At 44.3% G+C, this 22,018-nt stretch overlaps 1 protein-coding gene across 1 annotated transcript in view; it reads right to left on the bottom strand.

Moving 5' to 3' along the window:
• LOC142566635 (nose resistant to fluoxetine protein 6-like) overlaps positions 1-22,018 on the bottom strand; it is a 96,918-nt gene that overhangs the window by 12,158 nt on the left and 62,742 nt on the right. The window contains exons 10-12 of the mRNA XM_075677469.1: positions 18,374-18,493; positions 8,334-8,454; positions 6,133-6,319 (exon numbers count right to left, since the gene is read on the bottom strand). Coding sequence (XP_075533584.1) covers positions 6,133-6,319; positions 8,334-8,454; positions 18,374-18,493 — 428 coding nt within the window. The remainder of the gene's footprint in view (positions 1-6,132; positions 6,320-8,333; positions 8,455-18,373; positions 18,494-22,018) is intronic.

Below are 22,018 nucleotides of genomic sequence, written 5' to 3'. Positions count from 1 at the left end.
TTAGGAGAATTATGGTAGACTAATCGGTCTTAATATTCCATCAACCTTAGTCCACCCTAATCCACCTCATTGCTCCTTCATCCACCTTAATCCAGCTTAATACTCCCAATCCACCTTAATACAACCTGATCAACCTACATCGCCCCTAATGCACCTTAGCCTACCCTATACTGTCTTAATCCACCTTTATCAACCCTAATCTATCATAATCCGCCTTAATCTTCCTTCATCCACCTTAATCCTCATTCATGCACCTTAATCCAACTTAATCCTGAGTAATGGTCCCAATCCACCTTAATACACCCTAGTCCACCTCTGTCAAACCTAATCCAGCTCCCCCATCACCCCTAATCCACTTTAATCTACCCTAATCCATCCTAATCGGTCTTAATTCTCCTTTCATCATCATCATCGTTACGCGCACTGCAGGGCAAAGGCCTCTCGCATACTTCTCCAACTACCCTGGTCACGTACTAATTGTCACCATGTTGTCCCTGCAAACTTCTTAATCTCATCCGCCCACCCAACTTTCTGCCGTCCCCTGCTACGCTTCTCTTCCCTTGGAATCCAGTCCGTAAACCTTAATGGCCATCGGTTATCTTCCCTCCTCATTACATGTCCTGCCCATGCCCATTTCTTTTTCTCGATTTCAACTAAGATGTTATTAACTCGCGTTTGTTCACTCACCCAATCTGCTCTTTTCTTATTCCTTAACCTTACACCCATCATTCTTCTTTCCATAGCTCGTTGTGACGTCCTCAGTTTAAGTAGAACCCTTTTCGTAAGCCTCCAGGTTTCTGCCCCGTACGTGAGTACTGGTAAGACACAGCTGTTATACATTTTTCTCTTGAGTGATAATGGCATCCTGCTGTTCATGATCTGAGCATGCCTGCCAAACGCACCCCAGCCCATTGTTATTCTGATTATTTCAGTCTCATGATCCGGATCCGCAGTCACTACCTGTCTTAAGTAAATGTATTCCCTTACCACTTCCAGTGCCTCTCTACCTATCGTAAATTGCTGTTCTTTTCCGAGACTGTTAAACATTACCTTCCTCCTTTATCAACCCTAATTCACCTTAATCCACATTATCCGACCTTAATCTTCCTTTATCCACCTTAGTCCTCCCTGGTCCTTATTCATGCACCCTAATCCACCATAAATGGTGTTAATACCCTTTCATCAACCCTTCACCTTAATCCACCATAATCCGCCTTAATCCTCTTCCACCCACCTTAATCTTTATTCATGCATCTTAATCCTTCTTATTGCAATCTAATCCACCTTAATCTTCTTTAATAGACTCTAATCAACCTTAATTCTCCCTAATCCACCTTATGTCAATCACTAATGATTCATTAATTAACTTGGGTAATGATTACAGATACAGGGGTGGAAATTCTTAGGGTCACCTAGGGCCTTCCTTGGGTCACGTGATACTTCCAGTTTACAACGCCACCTTGAAATATAAAGATCTAAAGGCTTTCACCTTAAAAAAAACTCATTGTTGACTAGCTAACGCTCATCACCTGCAATACCACGGGTACACTTGCGACTAATTTTTTCGGGGCGCAAAGCAGAATCTATAATGCTGCACTTCCGACTGAATAACAACAGTTAGCGATGTGCGAGGTGATGGAGCCGCCCCAGGAAATTAAGCATACTGAGGACAACCGCAACAAAAACGCTGCTGCGCAGGCCGGGAGACTTAAAAAAGAAATACAGCATTACGGGATGCCTTGCTACGAGCTATAAGAAAGACCCCTCAGCTCGCAAACAACGCTGTTCTTTGTCGGAACAAAGTTCTTTCGGCCAATGTCATGCAGCCACTGCATCATGTAGTGGCTGCACTAAAGCGGCAACGGAAACACTTGTAATGTCACGTGCTCTCCAGAGGCCTCTGTTAGCCGTTACATGTGCTCTCCTGGCGCAGTACTTGTAAAAAAAAACGATCCATTGTCGCGATTACCAAAGCACCCCGCAACGAATAAAGCGCCCCGCGACGGCAGCAACATACCGCACCCGTGCGAGGAGAATTACGGAACACCAACGCGGAATCTCTCCACGGGCCTCTTGCATTTCGCCTCCATCCCGGCAGCTGCCGGACGCGTCCTCAATATTAGAAGCATGAGCAGCGGCTACTCGCACGTTTTGTGTGCAGGATTATGATGGCCGAGAAAGGCCGCAAAGGACCGCATGCCCGCTGATAAGGATTAACATTTTTATTGCTTAACGCTAACATTCTTGCGTGTCCAATTAAGTGAATGGGTATCGCATACGTCATATGCACTATATGTGAACCTACGAAATCACGTACACATACTTTCACGCTGTCAAAACCTGAAACTCTGGTAATTACGCGCGTGTGTGAGCACACCGCGTGCATGTTTCGTGTTTCAGCAACACGAACTCTCAACGTCCGCATGCTTTACGCCTTAAATAATGGTCCTTTCCTTTATTTTTTCCGAAATTTTAACACGACACTCTTAAGGCCAGTTACCGATTGACGAAGCAAGATCTCGATTGAAGGAACTGCTCCGCAGGGCTCAAGCGAACGTTTCCGCGGATTTCCTCCGGTAGCGTGTTAGCCGTGGTCTGTTACTGCAGGGCCAGCACAGGCGGCGCCACCGTCGAGGCCGTGCCGAGCGGAGGAGGAGGGAAGTGTTTGGCGCTACTTTTGGAGATCGAGGGGTTTTATCCCGTCCCAAAGGGGATGCTAACATCCATCCATCCATCTAGTGTGAGCAATTCGGCAATATCGCACAAGCAGCAGCAGCAACACTAGAAGCAGGGGGCAGCCACGGTAAGGAAAGTCCGGGATGGTTCGCAAAGAAAGCTTCGCTTCAAAATAGTTATTAACGCGAAAGCCTTAGTTGTCTATGTTGGCGGGGTCCTTGGCGAAACTGCGCCGTGAGAAAAAATGGCCGGCACCGCTAAGAGTACAATCACGACACATTTTCAGGGAGCTTCCTGTAAACAAAGTAATTTGCGGCTTCGAAAAGACAATTTGGTACACTTCGGCCTGGGGGGGGGGGGGGGGGATCGATCCCAGGCCTCCGCGGTACGAGACGCACACGCTTCCCTGAAGCCACGGCTTCTCCATGGTCCTGGCTTACTAAGGGTGTGCCTAGTGCGTGCATGTTTGCACACGCCACGTGGTCACAGAGACGCACTCGTTCCAATGCTCGCGCGTTCGTCGTCGTCTTCTTCCACAACTGGCTCCAACGCCGCTCATCATGCAAGCGTTCCCATACTGCCCCTCCCTCTGCGAAGGCGCTGATGGCACCGGCCCACTACCAGTAGGTGCGGCGATTTCGGTGAGTTCTGCCGTGCGCTCCGATGGACAGTTGCCACAATTCTTCATAAACGTATCTTGATCGTGACAAAACAGTGCGCCAACGGCGCAATCAGGCTTTCGCCTTAACGTTTTACAAATGTGTAACACTTGCTTATTTTTTTTCTATTCTACGCCTTTCTCGCCATTAGCCCTCCGCCACTGGTTAAAAGTTTTTGAGCTGCGCCCACTTCACCTGTCTTTTATGCGACCTCACAAAACCGCGAAAGCTCATCACGTCAAAGTTACACGTACAAATCCATCATCATCATCAACAGCATAGTTTTATGCCCACTACAGGACTCCAAGCAATCTCCAATTGCCCCCCTCTTGCGCTAGCTGAATACAGCTTGCGCCTGCAAATTTCGTAATTTCATCACCCTAGCTAATTTTCTGCCGTCCTCGACTGCGCTTCCATTCCCTCGCCTTCCGCTCATTTCCAATATTAACGATTTATTATAAGCAAGTGCCCAATGCACATACTTGGGTGTTGTTATTGACTGTAACCTAACATTTCGTCGCCATATAAGTCATATTAAAAGGAAGTTATGACATGGAATAAGCATTCTCATTAGGGCACGTCCATTCTTCTCACGACTTCTGTTGCTGTCACTCTATTTCACGTTTGTACACTCTCACATTAGCTACGGCATAACCTACTGGGGTAACACGTACACTACTTACCTAAAGCCGATACAAACCATCCCGAATCAGGCAGTTAGAATAATCACGTCAAGTCCACACACCACCACTGCTAAGCAGTTAATACAAGCGAATAACATTCAGGACGTTGCAGCCCTTGTGAAGTACACCTTGCCACTCTTCTTTTCAAACTAATAAATGACAAAATCTTATTATCGCTAGTTTCTATATCGTCTCTAACGAACACTAACTCGTTTTGCGCTGCATAATAACTTAATTCCGCCCAAAGTGTGCACTAATTATGGCAAACAGGCAGTTCACTTTGCAGCCATATCATCACGGAATAAATTACCATTTGTCATAAAACTCCAGAAAGCCCATCAATTTTGTGACCGAACTGAAAAATTTTTGTTATGTGATATGTATGTGACACTATGTACTGTATAAACCAATTTTGGTTTTAGACTTGCCATTGTTATGTACTCCAACATGTTACCTAATTTTTTAAAAATTCTTTTTATTCTTTTCATCCTCTTATAGGTTAGTTTTATCTATTTTCACAATATTGGTTACTTCTTGAAATATTGCTGTCTATTAGTATCTTCATTTGCTTATATCTGTATTTCATTATTTATCGTTTCTGTAATTGTACCGATTCAGCTGCTGTTTCTTGCTAACGGAACTTTTATCTTAACCGTAAACAAGGAGGTCCCAATTCAGAAGGAGTATAGTACATTTAAGTAATAATAAAAATTGATTGATTGATTGATTGATTGATGAACACGCTCTAGGGGAAAGGGTTTCGATGGGGCCGAGCTAGCGCAGTGAAAATAGATAACGGGATGAGGACAGTGGCGCCGGCTTCTGCGATTAGTCCTCTTCCCCTTACTTATAGCTTGCGGTGACTGGTCGGAAATCGCAGCGGCGTGCAACGGTAGGTTAAGTATGCCGCTAAAACGGATCCTCAGCAAAGAAGAGTTGCCAGAGCGAGGTCGCAAACGTGCCGAAAGAGCTCGATAACGTTACACTGCCACGTAAAAATTTTTATTATAATCAAATAAATCCATTCTCACCGGCAGGTGCGAGTAGCCAGTGCCAGAGCGTGGCGGGCAACCATCTTCTATTCCTTTCGGAATGGGCTAATCTCTGGCTATTCAGAAAATAACTCAGTTTTGTTCGGCACATTAAGGAATTTTAAAGCGTGCACGTCACTTTGACGTGTTGAGCTCTCGCGGTTTTGAGTCGTCGTGTGACAAACAGCGAGGTAGGCGCAGCCCGAAAACTTTTCACCAGTATAAAAGGGCTAATGGAAAAAAGGCGCCCAATCAGAAATCAATATTTTTCTTTTGTTTGATGGAATCATGCATAATCAGTGTGTACACGTCATATCAGATGGGGAGCTGTCGGGATTTTCGTGACGTCGCGTGACAGACACATGAAGGGGGGGAGGGGGGGTGGCCCGAATATTTTTTCCCCAATCGTGGAGGGCTGATTGCAGAATTGGAATAGAAAACTTTGGAATAACTTTACGTTATAGCGCCCCTGCTCTCAGAATATCTTTTATGAAAATAAAGCGGTGTTTTCCACTGAGCGCTGAAATTCCACTGCGGTTCCCACAACAGAGCGCTCCCCAACGAGATGCACCGGTCAATCGCGATATCGCACATGACATTAGCAAACGTGGCTAGCCAATGAAAAACACTTCTTACCGACTAAAAACATGCCAAATTTTTTTCTGGGCTTGCAAATAGTTTGGGCGAAATGTCTTTTGGTTTTGTTTTCTTAAGGGAACTCGCTCCTCGGCTATGTAACGAATCGTTATTGAACTCTATATTTATTAAAGTGTTAGTAACAGCGGGTAGTTGGTGACACTTGATCTTAAAAAGAATCGAGGGAGAAGAAACGTGGGAAAGAAATTCCAGCAAGACAGAATTCTATAGAACATGTTTACTCTTAGGTAACAAGACACAACAAGGCGCCAAGGGATTGTCGCGATTCCAGCGACTTGCGGCTGTCCCGTCTATTTTGCTATTGTTTTCATTCGTTAGGCCACATTCCAATTTCGTTGTTAATTTTACCACTGTTCAAAAAAGTACCTTCAACGTCATTTAACAAGGAGTGTTCAAGGTTAAGAGATTTAATATAGCGGCGCTCACCGCCCCTTCCTGTTGCGCAGAGGAATGTGAGCGCTGCCAGTGCAGTGGCCCAGAGGATGCGGTCCCAAAAGGCCAGCGACACCTTGGCCAGGTCGGCGTGTTTTGTGCCGCGCGTCCAGTCCAAGCGGTAGAATATGCACGCTGCGCCCAGACCGAAAGCGACGGCCCACAGAGCGACCTCCACACCCTGCGGCCAGTGTGGGTCCAGAGCGGTTTGATGAGTCCAAATGACAGTTGGACAATTTAGAGAGCATTTCCAGCGTCATCAGACAAAAACACAGGGGCACAAGTAACAGACAAATACAACACACATCACAGTTTCCTAACTTCACCCGTTTATTATCGTGTGAGCGCTGCGTGTGCGTTTTATCTTCCTTATCTGTACATGCTCATCATCACCACTCGGGGCCGTAATAGAGGGTGGCTCGCTCACTGAAATAAAATGGAAGACCTGCGGCCTAGCCGTTGTCTCTCAGTCGGGAACACTATTAAACTAAAACGTTGCTGCAGTTAGTACCTTGTGGTCACAGCATTCGTTACCTTGACAAAACTGCAGCTGGTAATGGTAGAGTAACACCATTACTGACTAAACAAGCTAATCAATGTTAATAAAAATGGCTGAGCTGCCAATTCCAAACGCAGTTAGCCCCACTCGATACAATGTCATTAGCCCGTAGCACACTTATCGCAACGACTCCGGCATATTTTACAGTAAAAAGAAAAGTAAAAAACTAAGTGCCACTACTGGTGCCGCCATTACAACAATTTTCGGTACAAGAAAGGTGAGATTAAAAATGTGGGAAACACTCAATCTCGACCAGAACAAATTTTTTTCACTGAAGATATCTTTCAGCATTCAACAACGAATGATGGTGCAATATTTTTTCCGGTAGACTTTTTTGTCAACTTGTCAAGAAAGCGTCCAGCATTTGATATTACTTATTCAATAGGGGTCACGGTGTCTAACTTAATTATGTGCCACAGTAGACACAGTTGCCACAGGGGTGCGCCTCATCAATTCCTTAAATACCGACAAAGGCCTTGAGTGGGGAGTGAATAAAGAAGAAAGTTCTGCGAACATCTTGCAGAAAAGTTTCATTATTTTGCCCTGGGTTCTTCCACTAAACTAGCGTGAACACCACCAGCACAAGTATTCACAAGGAGCCGTTGCGCTGTACTTGTTCCTATAAGAAAGTTCCAGCGAATCCTGAAGCTGAACATACTATTAGCGAAGCCGGCCGGTCCATGTGAAATAGCACTTGCGAACGAAAAGCCTTGTGAATTCAAGAATTCCTGTGATATAAAGTTTATCTTTAAACACTAGTTAATGTGCACGCCAAATGGTGAAGCAGATGTCCTGTTGAGTTGGACTAAAAGCTCATTCAAGAGCACGCAGCGCGTGTTCCCATGTTCTACGTTGTTCTATGTTGTTCCCATGCGTGACGCAACAGTTGTTGCCCTTACGGAGACAAGGAGTCAAATTCACAAAGCTTTTCCTTAGTGAGCCTTGTTCATCCATTGGCCGGCCGCCTTCAATAACATATGTCCAACATCACGATTGTCTGGCCCTTTATATTACCAACCGGTTTAGCATAAGAACATTTTTGTGAATACAGGCCGAAATTTCTTGATCTCCGGGCGTAGAAAGAACGTAGCCGAATGCATGATATTAGATATTGTTGGGGACAAGCTTCCACAAGACGCCAACTCACCTTTTGTTTTTTCGCGGAACAACGGGCGGGAGCAGTCGAGTATAGAATGAAAACGAGTTTACCATGGCATAATTTGGAAAAGGAAGGCCTGATTTATCAAATAGTTCCAGTCATTCGGATCCGTCAACGAATGTTTGATGTAAATGGGCAGTTTGGAATCATGCTGCCCAGAGACAACCGTTGCGGGAAAGGCGATCGCCAGTGATGCACGAAAATCATGCTAAACGAAGGCTGTTGCTGGAGCTTTTATCATACTTGTGAGACAAAGCAGATGCTTTTTCTTTATCCACGTGTTACAGCAATCGACTATTTTTAATATTTAAGCGTGTATGAAATCTGTCCGCATCGTTCTTACTAACAGCTTTGTTTGTTAACATACCGTTAGAGGTTTCTATATTATTTCCCGCTGTCCCTTGCCCTAGCTGTACAATAAATCATTGGAAAAAAATTGGGCTGATCCTTGAACAAAATGTATCAAATGTGCTTTACCTTCGAAATCTTTGTGTTCTTGTAGTGATCGACAGCATAGAAGGCCATGCAGCCTCCAAAGTAGCAGGCAGCGTGGTATGTAGGAATCATGTACACGTCTGTAAGGTTATCCAAATAGTCGCTGAAATTGGAACCGTGAGAAACACATGATTAGAGAATTTGTCGATTAACTTTTCTTGTTTCTTCAAACGAACTTTCAAGCAATTCATAACATACGTACATAGACACCTACAGCAAGTTATTCCACGGCGGGAATTCACATACTCAAATGAACTTGGGGTCGAATTCACGAAGCTTCGTACATTATATTTTTGCCGTTGGCTGACCACCTTCGCGAAAATGTGCGCAACATCAGGATTGGATGATTTTTCATCTTACTAGCGGTTCCTAGAGCGCAGGAGATTTTTGTGAATCTGGACGTCTGTTTCCAATAGGATAGGATAGGAATAACCTTTATTTGTCCAACGGTTATTGCTGTTGGTGCTCGGTGCTAGGCTGCCAGGGATCCATCGCCCGAGGAAAATCTTCCGAGATCCTCGGCAATGGCCCTAGCCCGCTGGACGGCCCACTCCTCGTCTTCGGGTGCCTCGCTGAGGAGGGTGCCTTGCCATCTCTCAGCGAGGCGCCTCGCTTCAGAGGGCCCTGCTGTTGTCTTCCCCCTTGCTCTTGGTCCTTCTTCCTGATGGCATTGGCATTTCCAAAGCACATGGGCCATGGCGGCCCGTTCGTGTTCACACCACGGGCAGCCGGGCGACGGGTGCAGCGCGGGCCACAGGCGGTGGAGTTGGTAGGGGTTGCTGAATGTACCCGTTTGCAACCGTCTCAGATCGATCATCTCGGACCTGTCCAGTCGCCCGTGGGGTTGTGGATATTTCCTGCGTTCCTTCCTGTAGTGACCAAGCACCTCTCGGTACGTGGCCGAAAACTCCTCGACATCGCGGTCGGCGTCCACGTGGTGTCCACCTCCGTCCGCCGTGATTTGAGTTGTGTTGGTAACGACAGCGGCGGCACCGGACGGGGTTCCCAATGCTTGCGGTCAACTTTGCCAAACATGCAGATGGGAATAACACTTACAAATTGAAATAGACAAAAGCAAAATGTCCCACCGATTGAGTGATGCTGACGGTAGCAGGAGTGTGACTTTGTGCCACATAATTAATTAAGAAACAAGGAGTACAACATGAAAAAAAATGGTTTAAAGCAGTTCTACCGCGCCTACAAGTCTAGTGGCCTGTTCGCTACCGGGAGTATGCGGACAATCTTCTGGTGCTGTTAGGTGACTCCAGGGAAAGTCCACGTGAGACGTTAGAAAGTAGACGGAGGAATAGCCACCGCCATAGCGCTATGAGCAGAGCATCAGAGACGTCAAACTGATTCTGTGGTGTTTGGTTTGCACAGGCAGCAGTGTTTTTTTTTTTTTTTTCACATTCATTTTCACTTTACCTTTATTATTAAAGCGTAAGGTTTTCTTAGCTCGCATGGCCTTGGCGCTTCTCGGCCACACCTGGCCCCTTGCGCCAATAACATTCCATAGTCAATCATCTTTCTCAGCTCGCTGCTCAGTTTTTCGCCATTGGCGTCGTGCGCAGTGGTCCGTCGTACCCGGATATAGTGCAGCCTCCAGTTCCTAAGGCTATGTGCCGCTTGGTATGTCCCACTGGGTACATGCCATTCTCGTCATGCCGTTGTCCTCTCACCGTCGTTGTCACGCCATCATTGTCATGCCAAATGACGTCATCTCATACTATCGTCATCATATAGTTGTCGTCATCCGATTCTAGTCATACGGTCGTCATATTCGCACCATAATCGTCGTACGATCGTGGACACGCACTCTTTGTCACGCCACCGACGTCACACAGTCGTAATACAGAATTGTACTTATAAAGCAGCGCTGCAAAGTTGAAACACAGTGACGAGAAGAGCACAGGCGAAGCGCATCTATCATCTGTTTATAGAAACACTCCAGGAGAACAAAAACTTGTGCAGTGTATAGAGTGACAATAGAAGGTAATCCTGCTCTCCACTGCTCTAGGTGCAAATGTGCCCCGAATTTCGACGACACAACAGTTACCACTAGCAGCACAGATAGGCATTGTGGAACAGTTGTAGAAGCGTACTGTATGCTTTCGTGGAAATACGGTATATGCGTAAGTTGACAGTCAATCGCGCTCAACGCCGAGTAATTGTCTAACCTAGGAAATTAGAGAGAGAAAAAAATACGGAGCGTGCGCACAACTGAGAACCTGGCATAATCAGTTCCTTAGGTGAGGTACTAACCGATAAGCCACACATGTCAGTTTGCGCATTTCTCACCCGCCGTGGTTGCTCAGTGGCTATGGTGTTGGGCTGCTGAGCACAAGGTCGCGGGATCGAATCCCGGCCACGGCGGCCGCACTTCGATGGGGGCGAAATGCGAAAACACCCGTGTGCTTAGATTTAGGTGCACGTTAAAGAACCCCAGGTGGTCTAAATTTCCGGAGTCCTCCACTACGGCGTGCCTCATAATCAGAAAGTGGTTTTGGCACGTAAAACCCCAAATATTATTATTATTATTATGCGCATTTCTCTTTCCGAATGGCGTTGTTGCCCATAATGTACACCCGCTGTGTATTTCAATAAACAGTTGATAGATGCACTTTGTTCTGTTCTCGTGCCTGTGTTTCAAATTTGCAGCGCTGCTTTATAAGGACAAGTATGTTACTCCAACTAGCTCCAACGCAAGCCTTAGTCATAAAGAGGTCTTCGTGCTATATTCGTCGTACACTCGTCGTCGTATACCCACTTCGTTGCTCCATTGACGTCATTTCATCTTATTTATTCCATCGTGATAATGCTGTCGTCATTCGATCCCGATTGTAACAAAGTTGTCACGCCGTCATAGTCATCATCATCATCATCAGCAGCAGCAGCCTGGTTACAGCCACTGCAGGGCAAAGGCCTCTCCCATATTTCTCCAACAACCCCGGTCATGTACTAATTGTCGCCATGTCGTCCCTGCAAACTTCTTAATCTCATCCGCCCACCTAACTTTCTGCCGCCCCCTGCTACGCTTCCCTTCCCTTGGAATCCAGTCCGTAACCCTTAATGATCATCGGTTATCTTCCCTCCTCATTACATGTCCTGCCCATGCCCCCCCCCATTTATTTTTCTTGATTTCAACTAAGATGTCATTAACTCGCGTTTGTTCCGCTCTTTTCTTATCCTTTAACGTTACAGCCATCATTTTTTCCATAGCTCGTTGCGTCGTCCTCAATATAAGTAGAACCCTTTTCTTAAGCCTCCAGGTTTCTGCCCCATAGGTGAGTACTGCTAAGACACAGCTATTATACACTTTTCTCTTGGGGGATAATGGCAACCTGCTGTTCATGATCTGAGAATGCCTGCCAAACGCACCCCCAGCCCATTCTTATTCTTCTGACTATTTCCGTCTCATGATCCGGATCTGTCGTCACTACCTCCCCTAAGTAGATGTATTCCCTTACCACTTCTAGGGCCTCGCTACCTATTGTAAATTGCTGCCCTCTTCCGAGACTGTTACACATTACTTTAGTTTTCTGCAGATTAATTTTTAGACCCACTCTTCTGCATTGACACTCCAGGTCAGTGAGCATGCATTGCAATTGGTCCCCTGAGTTACAAGGAAGGCAATATCATCAGCGAATCGCAAGTTACTAAGGTATTCTCCATTAAGTTTTATCCCCAATTCTTCCCAATCGAGGTCTCCGAATACCTCTTGTAAACAAGCTGTGAATAGCATTGGAGAGATCGTATCTCCCTGCCTGACGCCTTTCTTTATTGGGATTTTGTTGCTTTCTTTATGGAGGACTATGGTGGTTGTGGAGCCGCTATAGATATCTGTCAGTATTTTTATATACGGCTTGTCTACACCCTGATTCCGTAATGCCTCCATGACTGCTGTGATTTCGACAGAATCAAACGCTTTCTCGTAATCAATGAAAGCTCTATATAAGGGTTGGTTATATTCCGCACATTTCTCTATCACCTGATTCATAGTGTGAATATGGTCTATTGTTTAGTAGCCTTTACGGAATCCTGCCTGGTCCTTTGCTTGACAGAAGTCTAAGGTGTTCCTGATTCTATTTGCGATTACCTTAGTAAATAGTTTGTAGGCAACTGGCAGTAAGCTGATCGGTGTATAATTTTTCAAGTCTTTGGCGTCCCCTTTCGTATGGATTAGGATTATGTTAGCGTTCTTCCAAGATTCCGGTACGCTCGAGGTCTTGAGGCATTGCGTATACAGGGTAGCCAGTTTCTCTAGAACAATCTGCCCACCATCCTTCAACGAATCTGCTGTTACCTGATCCTGCCCAGCTGCCTTCCCAATTTGCATTGCTCCCAAGGCTTTCTTTACTTCTTCCGGCGTTACCTGTGGGATTTCGAATTCTTCTAGACTGTTATCTCTTCCATTATCGTCGTGGGTGCCATTGGTACTGTATAAATATCTATAGAACTCCTCAGCCACTTGAACTATCTCATCGATATTAGTAATGATATTGCCATCTTTGTCTCTTAGCGCATACATCTGATTCTTGCCAATTCCTAGTTTCTTCGTCACTGGTTTTAGGCTTCCTCCGTTCCTGAGAGTATATTCAATTCTATCCATATTATACTTTCTTGTGTCAGCTGTCTCACACTTGTTGATTAACTTCAAAAGTTCTGCCAGTTCTATTCTAGCTGTTGGGTTAAAGGCTTTCATACATTGGCGTTTCTTGATCAGATCTTTCATCTCCTGCGATAGCTTACTGGTATGCTGTCTAACGGAGTTACCGCCGATTTCCATTGCACACTCCTTAATGATGCCCACAAGATTGTCGTTCATTGTTTCAACACCAAGGTCCTCTTTCTGAGTTAAAGCCGAACCTGTTCTGTAGCTTGATCTGGAATTCCTCTATTTTCCCTCTTAGCGCTAACTCATTGATCGGCTTCTTATGTACCAGTTTCTTCCGTACCCTCCTCAGGTCTAGGCTAATTCGAGTCCTTACCATCCTATGGTCACTGCAGCGCACCTTACCGAGCACGTCCACATCTTTTATGATGCCAGGGTTAGTGCAGAGTATAAAGTCTATTTCATTTCTAGTCTCGCCATTCGCGCTCCTCCAAGTCCAATTTCGGCTATCCCGTATGCGGAAGAATGTATTCATTATCCGCATATTACTGTGTTCTGCAAAGTCTACTAATAACTCTCCCCTGGTATTCCTTGTGCCTATGCCATAATCCCCCACTGCTTTGCCTCCAGCCTGCTTCTTGCCTACCGAGTCATAGTCATTCAATTGTCGTTTTGCCAGTTTCTTTATGCCGTCATCGTCACGCTGTCGTTATAGGATCATCATCTTTTCAGAATGGTCGTCATGTGCTCGCCGCCATAGCGCCTTCGACTGCGCCAGTGTATGTTTAGAAAGCTGGTGGGCGCTCGAACATCGGAGAAGAGCGTAGATATTTAAACTCAAACGCTTTACACTGAAATGCCATTGAAGAAGCGGGACCAGAGAACCCCCAAGCCATTAGGGGATCTTGAGATCGGGAGCGATAACATCTAACCCATACGACAGCTGACGTTTAGACACTCGCATTACGCACTTAATTTCAATTTCAATTTATTTCTACACTTCGCTGGTGAGAAATGCAGGGAGCAGGGACAAAGTGCTTTGTCAGTCGACGGCTTGACGGGATCCCTGTTACAAACAGGAAATGGCAGCGCGAAAGTAGTAGCTATCGGCAGTGAAGCATTTTACAGAGGATGAAAAACACTAACAGAAATGCGAAATATATCATTTGCTGAATGCAGCAATCTGCGTAGGTAAAGAACATACACACTGAAGTAGAAAAAAATGAAGAAGGTACCACTTTTCACAAAGTAGGTCCTAAACAGCCGGGGTACATGAAAACGTAGTATTAACAAAACTGCATAGAACATAGACTGAGATTGCTTTGCCTCATCTCGAGGACATTTATACCAGGATATTCTTTTTTCATTCAAAAGTCTGCATAACTAATGTTCTATGGTGTTAAAGCTACGATTTGTCCCAGAGAAAGGTACTAGCCAAGTTGGCTTAATCCGGGCACTGTAGACTTTTTCTGGAGTGCTCTTTAGGTTCCGAAATTTCATAAATGAGGCGTTAGTTTACTCTAATCTCCTTTAATAACGAACAATAATCTGTACTTACGCAATTGCTCAAAAGGTAGTATCCAGTATATGAGAAATATATGATGGCTTGTGAATTTCAGGAAATGTTTGCAATTTAGCGGATACCTTATTTCTACAATCTCTATTGTCTATCCGCATATATATATATATATATATATATATATATATATATATATATATATATATATATATATATATATGCATGACGTAGTGCCCCACATTCACGAGCAGTAATTTACTTGGGCAAAAAACTGTGAGTTGCACACTAAAAGCTTCAGTCTCTCAGATAATAGATACAGGCAGTTGCACCAGCATACCAATTCTTCTAGTCCGATTATGAAAAAAACGCTTGGTTTGAATATTTCGAATTAAATACTTAATAAAAGTTACGTATAGAACTTTATTTTTTGACACGAATTCATTGTTATTTAGACCCATATCAAAAATAAATTTGAAGTGTATAGGCTTCTGGTATGGTGGCGTAAACAAGATTTATCTCTTTTTAATATTGATTTGCGGTGCGTTCGCTGTACTCCGGTTATTTAATTTATCGAGAACCGTGTTTCACGAACGGACAGATCATCAGTGCTATCAGAATTTATAATTATACTCGTATAATCTGTATGTATTATGAATGAAGCCTGTCTGGTATGTTTACAATGCCATTGATATACAATTTCTGTTGTTTCCAATATGTACAAATGTGTCATGTTGTTTTCTTCTTTCTTTTCATTTGATTAAACCTTTTTCTCTCTCGTTGTTCTCGCGATATCTACGCTATAATCGCTAGTTATTTGATGTTCTCATTTGCCGAAGTTTGTAAATGTAGTGCGGCTCCTTTGTTTCTTTTCTATTTTCATGTAGTTTTGCCCCTCCTGTTTCGGGCTGTGCTTTGGTACTGCAGTATTACATAAATAAAAAAATAATTTAAAAATTTAATTTTTCGAGTCCTTACAGAGTGCCCTGAAGAGCACCCGTTTCGCAATTTTTATCGCTCAAAATTATTCATTTAATGTCACAATTTGCTTTCCGTAGGCTGGGTAACACGTCAGAAAATTCAAGGATATGCCACAAAATCCTTAATGCTTTAATTTTGTCAATAATGCCAGGCCAATCAATGAATCAAGATTTTTCGAAAAAACAGCAGAAATGCCCATTATGAGTTGCCTGTCTTCAAAAGATTTATTGGTTATTTCTCTTTGCTTTACTAGCGTTAATTCTGTGAACCGTCTTTTCCTTAAGCCATATTTACAAATTGATATCAACGAGTGTTTCTCACAAAAAGAATTCATATGCGTAAAAATAACTTTTTTCAAACCCTTTCGAAGATATTGCTAACACTGAAATTGGTCGGTAATTGTGTAGGTAGTTTCTATTACCATATTTGTAGACAACTTTTATTTTTGGCACGCTTTATACCGTCCGGAAATCTTCTGGAGCCTAATGATTCGCTGAATATATCAATAATGACACATGTAATACTTACGAAGACGTTCTTAATTGACTGCATTCTATGCCCATCAATGTTTCTCGCTTGTTTATTATTCAGTGCTGTAAACGCCCAATGAACCTCCTAGTCGTTTATTGGATTCAAGAATGCACTGACTATGTTTGATGCTTATAACTGTGACACAAATTATTTGTGCGTGTTTGTGGTGAGAGTGACGAAGTTCAAGTTTAAAAAATCCCTCTCCATTAAACCCTGTAAAAATGGATGCACAAAGAAGCTGGTGCGGACGTTAGACAAGTACCACCCCCCCAACTGACGTTACACGATATTACACAAGCACCTTCACTACAAGCGACGTACGTCACGCACACACACACGTTCGTGGAAGTGCAGCATACATCCTAATTTATGAAGCCCTCCGCCTGGCGCAAGTGCATTTTTGAACTAATTGAATTTCTCAAAATAAACTGTCACAAAATTCTTAAAGTACGGCTTACACACAACCTGCAGGCATGATAACATCGGATGCAATTCGAATATCGAATAAAACACAATTCTGTCGCGCAGAAACTGAAGCGAGCCCCTGTGCCAGCTGCCGGTATGTGGCCAAGCACGTCACGAAACATGCGCACCAACAAGAGACTAACAGCTTCGCTGTACAACTTCTGCTAATTGTTTGCCCGTAATAACTGTGTAACCTTGATAACATGTGAGACGGGAATCACACAGTCTATTTCGACTTAAGAATATAAATAACGTATGTCACAGCTTATCGGCGTCTGAAACTTTGATACCAGAAAATAGACCATTGAAATATAAGTGCTTCGCATTGCCGAGGAAATCTGTAACATCTCTATAATCTTAAAATTCACCGAGGTCTTCCAGTTTCCCCGTTTGCGGAAGTTTTGCATACATGTGCGTTTTCTTACGTATTATTATAACGCATTCTTCAGTAATCAACGGTTTGTCTGAACTTCTTGATTTTCTACGTTTTCTAAAGTGAAAACATTCTGTAGAAACATTGGTTAGTATGGACATAAATGTGTAGTAAGCATCGTTAGCAGAAGTGCAGTCAAACACTAGTTTCCTGTGAACCAAGGAAAGTCTTTTAAACCTTCAAGAGTAGTTTTTTTAATAGAATTTATCAGAAATCTTTCTCAAGTAGAAGCAGGTCTTCCTAAGGAGTGAGCTTCCCTAAACATATGTGCTTATTCGGAGATGGTCACGGAACGACGATTCAATAACATCGCCTTCTACATCTACTAAAGACTGTGTAATAATTATGTCAGTCATGCTCTCAGTTAGTGCCGTGATACGGGTTGGTTCCGCAATTACAATAGAAAAATTATTTCATTGGAGCGATAAGGAAAGTTCACTAACGGCATCCTTGTTTAGTAGTATATTGGCGTTGAGGTCTCCGTTGAGTTTAGGCTGGTCGTCAACCGAAGGGTATCTGTCTAAATTGCCATTCGGTGGACGATACATAACAGTGAACAAAGGAGTTCTACTGAGCAACGTCAAAGCTTCGTAGTCTATGTTTGAAATGCTTAATTTTGCAAACATGTTTGCGTAAAGGTTTTTTGGTATAAGGCGCTACACACCGTCTTCATGCCAACGAGGTTTATTTCAGAAAAAGCTAGAATAACCAGGCAGGCAGAGTATGTCGTATTCGGGTATATAAAAGGTTTCTGTAAGCCTCATAACTTCAAATTTAGATCTAAAATTTGAAAGGAATTCTGTTAAATCCTCATGTTTATTTCTAGGGGATTGTAAGTTACGGGGGAAAAATTTTATGTATATATCGACCACCCTGCGGGTAGTCAACTTCCTTACATCCTTCTGCTTCGCCATAGCGGGCGTAAAGATAACATGGGGTACATCACTATCTTAAAGCGTATAACTACAGCTTACTGACCGCACAGGAAATTATGCGTGAATTGCAGGCAAACATGAGATAGTATATAAGAACTGAAATACAAACGTTCTAGTGCATAGAAAAAAACAAAACTGCCGCAATCGTTTAAAAAAAGCAACATTTAGAGCAGCACAAATATGTTCTTGTGGTGACATCTGTATCTTCTGTTGCCACGTGATTGGAAAACAAGGTCGTGAGAGCAAATATGAATAAGGTAGCTCTAGAAACGGCAGCACTATAAGATCGGTTTTCAAGTGAAAATCACACCCTGGGAAATCGTAACCGTCCTGTCCGTTTCTTATTTAACAGGTTTCTGAAATTTAACCCTATCTTTTCCCCCTATGCAATTTGGAAATAAATCTGTCTTTCCACTATGTTTTCCTTGGCTTCATCGCATATTGGTTCAATGTGGCTAAAAGAAAACAAGACGGACGACGAATGGTCACTGTATCGTGCTGCGACCAACCGATCGGGAAACTTGAGGCAAGAAAAAAATTTAGGCTTACTCGAAGGTCTCTGTCAGCATTACCATGACTGGCTGGTACTTGGTCCCGTACACCTGCCACGCCGTGAAGCAACAGCATGCGACTGAGATCAGTGTGAAGGCAGCGATTATGACACGCTTTCTGGAAATATAAGTACAACAATGTTGATCATGCGGCGTGCATCTATGAATTCAAGGTGACGTCTTCTGAAAGAGAATTAAAGACACAATTTTATTGGGTGGTGCAGAAGTTTGCCTGAACATTCACCTAGCACCTAGTCCTAGAACAAGTACACCTACAAGAATACTCAAGAAAGAGGACGGAGGAAAGTGGCAATGGTAGTTCAATGAGTAGAACATCGCACGAATGATGTGGACGATGTGGACCTAGCTTCTACTTTCGGCCAGTTGTCATTTCATTCAGATTAAGTTCCTTTCTTTATGGTTAATTCAACATTCTAGTACAAAACAGTTACTATGCCGTATGGTTTCCTTGGCTTCTTTACCTGTGAGCGTCATAAGGTTTTTGTCAAAAACAAAAACCTATCCCCTCGGTTCCTTTGGTTCTTTTCAGTCAGTCAAGCTAAGAATGATTGATGAAATTATTCACTCATTTATAGCATACATGATCACATCCAACACATGCACACACTAAGTTGTTACTGCAAAGTGTCTCGGAAGGAGACTGAGAGCCCCTTCGTTGCGTGCAGTGCACTACCAGCGCCTACCTAAGGTCTACGTGCATAATTGAACACTCATAGAGCTGCTACGTAAATTTAAAACAGATTTTAGAGTAGCCGTACTAGCCGCAAAGTGAGTGCAGATGAATAAAACACGATTTAGGCCATCGCGCACATTACCCACGTTACACACTGGCGAATGCTTCAATTGCAGTTTGAATAAGAATTATTCCGTTTTAGAAAGGTATAGCCGGATAGGATTTAGGAAAGCACGGTCATTCATTGGAAAGTCATTCAACATGCGAAAGTCATATTTCGCGTCGATAGTACCATCGGAATCAAAACAGGGACTCAGAATACACCTGCTTGACAAAACCGAAATCAGCCACTTTTGTCAAATGCGTAGTTTCTGCGACGTCTCGTGGTTCAAGCTCAGCAGTAAATGCATCGCTTAATGTGTAGCGGCTACGACGGGGGCACGAAGCTGCTCCGACAATGCGTTGCCTGTTTTAGCGTGAATACTATTATCACATTTATTCTCATTTGTCAACGACGACTTACCTTGCTGTGTTATGAAACGGAACCAGTCAATGCTCCCTTTGATATTCGCGCATGTAATTGAAATTAAAGCTCAACAATAAACGCCAAGATACTATGGAGGTTACTGAAACACAAGAAGAGAGGCCTGAAATTCTTTGTAGACAGGACGTATTATAGCAGGCTGGGTCAGGCTAACCCTAGTCTCCATTTGTGACTTCGGGCATTTTATTGGGGATGGCGGTAACTTACATTAGCTACAATGCGCACTAAATATTTATTGTACCCGAACTGTCATATAATCGTGAGCAGTTGTAGCTATTAGCTTTAATGAGTGACACTTGTTTTGCTGGGCCCAGGTTCGCCCAATAAAGAGCTAGTTCCGTGAATCACAGTTTTCGCTACTGTGTTCTTCACTGTCACTACAACGTGACAATATAGTTGTAAGTGAATTTCGAATTGGCGCCTTTCAATTCCTCCTATCGACATCGACCGCCATTTCGGCATGAATTGTGTGACGGCAGGAAATGATGCTTGTCCAGGTGTCCAGACGATACGCACCCTGTGTAACGCTGTGGGGTGTAATGATGTAAGCATGCGGTGTGTGGGGTGTCACCCTCGGTTGTGCCAAAGTCCTGCAGGCAGTCTGTGAATCAGTGACCACTGTGATGGGTCCATCCGGTGCCGGCATGGTTGAAACGTGTACGATGGCTAGGGCGACAGCAGCCTCTTCCGCTGTGCCACGGTCCACAATGTTGAGCGAGGCGGAAGCCCTCAGAATGTCTGTACTATCTAGTACGACTAGACGTAGGGCATCTTTCTGTGGCTAGCGGGCCACGTCGGTGTATAGGACCTGTGTGTTCGATGTGTCATCGCCAAAGAGTCGAGCCAGGGCTTGTGCTCCTGCCTTTGTTCGGCCTTTATGACGGTTAGGGTGCACATTCCGGGGAATAGGGGCCACGTAAATTTTGTTGTGAACGCTAAGCGCAAGAAGTGTGCGGTTATCCTGTTGTAGTTTTCTTGGTATTTGGTATCCTAGCCGCCTCTCCAACGCGCTAATGCGGTAGCCCGAGAACTCGCTAACCGGGCGCCACTGCAAGAGCTGTCCAACCCAGACGACGCACCGACCGAACCACTGAACTACACTCAAACTCTACAATATTACAGATATACCAGGATACACTTGCCTCCACCACATAATTCCCTTAACCGTGAGGATGCCGTCGCGTGGCGACAGTTTCAAACTAATCCATTTCCCTACCTCTTTTATCTCCACCTATTCCACTCCACACAACGTCCCTCATACTGTCCCTACTGTGGAGCAAAGCCCACAGTATATGATTGCCCCTGCGAGTGCCCTCAGCCTCCGGGTTACTCCCCTTTTCCTTCACCTTCACCTTCCTCCTGGGAGACTGCGCTGAGCAGCTCAGACCCGCAAGAGCAGCGATGGCTGATCCGACGGGCACGCGGGGTGCCGCGAGCCAATATGGCCATGAACTAAGGGCTCCACCCTACGAGGAAGCCACCCAATCTCATTACAAATGAATGCTTTCTCTCTGTCTCTCTCTCAGAGAATGAGAAGCTACCGGTGTGCCGTCCGTTTTCAACAGTTCGAGACCACATGGGACGTGTTGCTCCGCGCCCTCTGGCCCCCAACGTTGCAGCAAGGGCGTTGCCGTTGAATTGTGCCCGCAATTCCTTCCCTGGCATGATAAAAAGCAGCAGAAAACTGCAAAGAAGCTCGTGCAAAAACAAGCCTGCATGGCTGTCTTGGCGTATTCCAGCTCCTGTGATCACTTCCAGTGTTTGCCGTACACAAAAAGCATGACTTTCGATATCGGGTTCCTTTGCCTAAAGGAGCCGTTTCAAAGTTTGCCAATTCATTTTTTCACTGCTCAGTGTTGCCGGGCAGCTGTACGGCCCAACTCCGACACAAAATAAATAAATAAAGTTTTCCTACTGCACCGCACCCACTGAAATTTTGCCTGCGTGCTGTGGCACGCCTATGGTTTAACATGCAATGGATAATTCTGTTCAACGCCTGTGATTGGAACGCCTTTTCTATTAGCTGTTTTTCTTGTTTTGTTTTCTTGAAGCGGTATGAGCCTTCGAATAGAAGATGAAGAAGCGCGGGAACCGGTGCACAGGAGAAGAGAAGAGGGAAGTGAGAATAAAATGTAGCCGAGATGGACGCCAGTTACACAGCAATGTTTTACGTCTACTGTGTCCTTTAACTAGGAATGCTACATTATTTTGGCGCAGCCCACAACCGACTCCAACATGTGGGTGACATTATTCCTCGAGGAGACCTCCGCAGAGAAGATAATCTTTTCGAGATACCAAGCTCAAGACGAACCAGCGGTGGAACTACCTCGCGAACTCAACTCGGCAGAACTCGTGAACCTGGTTTTAGAGAAGGCTTCCATGGACATTGCTGAACTACGTCGGAA

Source organism: Dermacentor variabilis, unplaced genomic scaffold, assembly GCF_050947875.1.
Source record: "Dermacentor variabilis isolate Ectoservices unplaced genomic scaffold, ASM5094787v1 scaffold_13, whole genome shotgun sequence".
NCBI lineage: Eukaryota > Metazoa > Arthropoda > Arachnida > Ixodida > Ixodidae > Dermacentor > Dermacentor variabilis.
This window is presented reverse-complemented; position numbering and strand designations above follow the sequence as displayed.